Here is a 3,221-nt window from a genome sequence, read left to right as displayed (position 1 = left end):
ATGGCTCGTGTGAGAACTTCATCCGTGGTGAGTCCCGCACTAACGTGCAATGCTCTCGTCGATTTGGGCCAGATAGTATTTCTGGACTGCAGGCATGAAATCCTGGATTCTAGCTATGGAAATCCAAGAATACTGTCTACGTAGGATGGGAAATGAAACCCTTGATAGATACTTGTCATTGTATAGCATTTTCAAGAACTGGTACACATCAGTTTGAAAGGTGAGATTAAAACTGAAAGATAGCTATACTGGGGGCTAAACCACACAAGAAGTGTCACACGATGCTGTGCTCTAAGAAAGAACGCTTATTGAAAATCTGTTTCTCTGAGTACAAGGGATTCAATATAATTCTTCCATTTTTCTTCAGTCCAAAATGAGATGGGTCACTATCCTTGAGGATTTAATAAGTTGTGGCAGTGACTTTTCTTTCCATTGTCCTGTTATTATACTATAGTCTTGGTACGCTAACCCTATGTATTCTAACTAGACATAGATGTATAGATGGTATATGTGTGGTTTAGAGTAAATGGTCTTTATGTTTTTAAAATATTTAAGTTAAAACGTCTTTTTTGAAACCCAATTTGATTACCCAATCAGTATATGTAAATTTAGAAAACCTGGGAAATATACCTAAGAAAAACATAAGGGGGGGTCCATTTTGGGTTGGATGTTTGCCAGTGGTACCAACAGAATTTTTAACTGATACCACATGGATTTTCTACAGCCCTTTATTTCTAAGGTGTACATTTGATTTCACATAGGGTTTCACAGAATGCACGGGGCGGGATCGATGGTGCAGGAGGACATTTCTTCCTAGAAAATCAAGGTCATTACCATCCCAATGACCTGAGAGTGATGCATGTACTGACAGGTTGATGACTTGCCATCTTCACTAAAATTACTGCCAGCCGATGAATAATGTGGTTTTTCTAAGTTAGAAAAGAAAAATGTTCAAGACTGGTAGAAATGCCATCCTAATATTATTTTGTTCATCTAACCAGCTTTTCATTTAACAGACCTGAAAATTTCGTATAGATTGTCCTTGTCCATAGCATGTTCTCCACTATCAGCAATTCCATCATCACCACACTTTGTTGACAAAACCCATGTAGCACTAACCCAGTTTCCCACCTCTCTTTCCTTTCCCACCTAGTTCCAGTCACTGCTGCTGCTGCTGAGTCTGGCGGCTCTTGTGAAGGCAGGAATCATAATCCCACAAAGTCCAGGCTGCCCGCATGTTGAGGACAAGAACTTCCCCCAGTATGTGAGGCTCAACCTAAACATCCTTAACCGGAACGTGAATTCCAGAAGACCCTCCGATTACTACAAACGCTCCACCTCACCTTGGACTCTCCAGTACGTAAAAGTCCCAGATAAACTCTCTGTATTCTTCTACCCTGTATGTATCAGACTGCCAGTTAAATCACCTTGAGAATGGTATTACTCAGAATCATCCGTCAAAACTGGAAGGGCCATTGTGTAAACTCATGATTCTCAAGCTTTCATTCTACAGATTTCTTTGATAGAGCACAGCTCTCCCCAGCCCCCATAACACCTATTCTACTAGTTCTCATTGCCCCAGAAATCCGTCCAAATGAACGGCGGTCATCATTCTCATATTTACGACACCCCAAGTCTGTTGTTTATTTATTTTAAAAAGAAATAGACATTTATTGTAGGAGATTAGTGCTTGAATTCTCTTTACCAGAGCTCCCAGAGAAGATTTGTTGAAAATAACTATTAATTAACTGGGATTTTTGTGCTTTTTTGGTTGTATTAACACTGGGAAAATATAGCTTGAATACCAGTGGAAGAAGTATCATGCTGGGTATTTCCACCCTTTTTTGATTTAGACAACATCCCCAACAGACCAATATTTGCTGTGTCCTTAGTACATCTAGTATTTAGATGGATTAAGTACAAAATGTATTTTGATAATTTGATTTTAGTAAAGCAAGTAATCCTCAGTTGTATGGAGCCTACAGATTCACCTGACTGTAGGGTTTCTCGTCTTCTTACTTCTACTTACTAAGAATAGTTCAAATAAATGAATTCAGAAGTCGAAGCAGCTGGAGGGGAGAGAGAAGGTTATAAAGGGGCTTAAGATCTTGTTTGCAGCCCTTCACATCAGCCATGGGCTCTGTTCCATCAGTGTGCTGTCAGATAAAATTTGAGTGCATTCTCTGCTTCAAAGACAGACTTCATTAAGTCAGATTAACAGTTATCTTGTTTCTATACTAGTCCTTTAGTCTTTTTTCATCTATCAAATGTACCCTAAAGAAATTAACCTTTGTGTCAAATTTAAATCCTTTCTGTGGTTTCAGTCTATCTTCTTTTGTGTATGCCGGAAATTGGGGAAAACTAATCATTGTCTTTTTTTCTATAACACTTCATGGGCTTCGAAACACAAGTTTTCCCCAAACTACTTCTTTTTCAGACTAACAGCATTTAGAGAATTCACAATGCCTATCATTTGCTCCCCTGTGAATTTGTCTCCCTCTGTTTATTCCTGTTTGATTTCCTTCCTGCTCTACCAGGAATTCACTTTCTTCCTGGCTTTTGTCTCCCTTGCAGCCGCAATGAGGACTCTGAGAGGTACCCCTCTGTGATCTGGGAGGCCAAGTGCAGCCACTTGGGCTGTGTCAATGCTGAAGGGAAGGTGGACCATCACATGAACTCCGTCCCCATCCAGCAAGAGATCCTGGTCCTGCGAAGGGAGCCTCAGCACTGCCCCCACTCCTTCCGGCTGGAGAAGATGCTGGTGGCCGTGGGCTGCACCTGTGTCACCCCCATTGTCCACCACATGGCTTAAGAGCTTCCGGTCTGACCCCCACTCCCCAAATCAGTTAGGCTTTCTGGGGATTAGACCCAGCCCCATTTCTGACACAAATCACCAGGGTTCTTAGTTCATCCAGTGGAAACTTCAGAGGGAACACTGGTTTATAGATGGAATCTGAACCATTTTTCCCTTTCCCCAAGAAGGAAGTTTTAGACTGAGTACCAATTTGCTTCTTGTTTGCTTTTCTAAGGGCTTTAAGTTATTTATGTATTTAATAGGCCCCAAGATAACTTTGGGGCATGAGATTCCATTTTAATGAATTACATGCCTTATTTTGTATTTTTTTAAGACAAGATTCCAGACTTGGGAATTTTATTATTTAAAAGGTAAAACCTATATTTATATGAGCTATTTATGGATCTATTTATGTTTCTTAGTCTTT

At 40.3% G+C, this 3,221-nt stretch overlaps 1 protein-coding gene across 2 annotated transcripts; it reads left to right on the top strand.

Moving 5' to 3' along the window:
- Positions 1-2,812, top strand: IL17A (interleukin 17A). Of its 2 annotated transcripts, none has more exons than XM_067755819.1 (3): positions 1-27; positions 1,160-1,356; positions 2,575-2,812. In XM_067755819.1, exons 1-3 carry the CDS (start codon positions 1-3, stop codon positions 2,810-2,812), a joined length of 462 nt encoding a protein of 153 aa, XP_067611920.1. The 2 variants fall into 2 exon arrangements, with proteins under 2 accessions (XP_067611920.1, XP_067611919.1); XM_067755818.1 differs by having other exon boundaries at positions 1,154-1,356.
- The last annotated feature ends 409 nt before the right edge of the window (positions 2,813-3,221 follow it).

Source organism: Pseudorca crassidens, chromosome 10 (genome assembly GCF_039906515.1).
Source record: "Pseudorca crassidens isolate mPseCra1 chromosome 10, mPseCra1.hap1, whole genome shotgun sequence".
Lineage (NCBI taxonomy): Eukaryota > Metazoa > Chordata > Mammalia > Artiodactyla > Delphinidae > Pseudorca > Pseudorca crassidens.
Note: the sequence above shows the minus strand (reverse complement) of the source record. Positions and strands in the feature narration are given on the sequence as shown.

What these genes read in the sequence shown, in the direction of transcription:
- IL17A (XM_067755818.1), top strand. Translation starts at nt 1, where the DNA reads ATGGCTCGTGTGAGAACTTCATCCGTG. An exon ending in GTGTGAGAACTTCATCCGTG is followed by an intron (nt 28 to 1,153) that starts GTGAGTCCCGCA and finishes TTTCCCACCTAG; the next exon opens with TTCCAGTCACTGCTGCTGCT. An exon ending in ACCTCACCTTGGACTCTCCA is followed by an intron (nt 1,357 to 2,574) that starts GTACGTAAAAGT and finishes TCTCCCTTGCAG; the next exon opens with CCGCAATGAGGACTCTGAGA.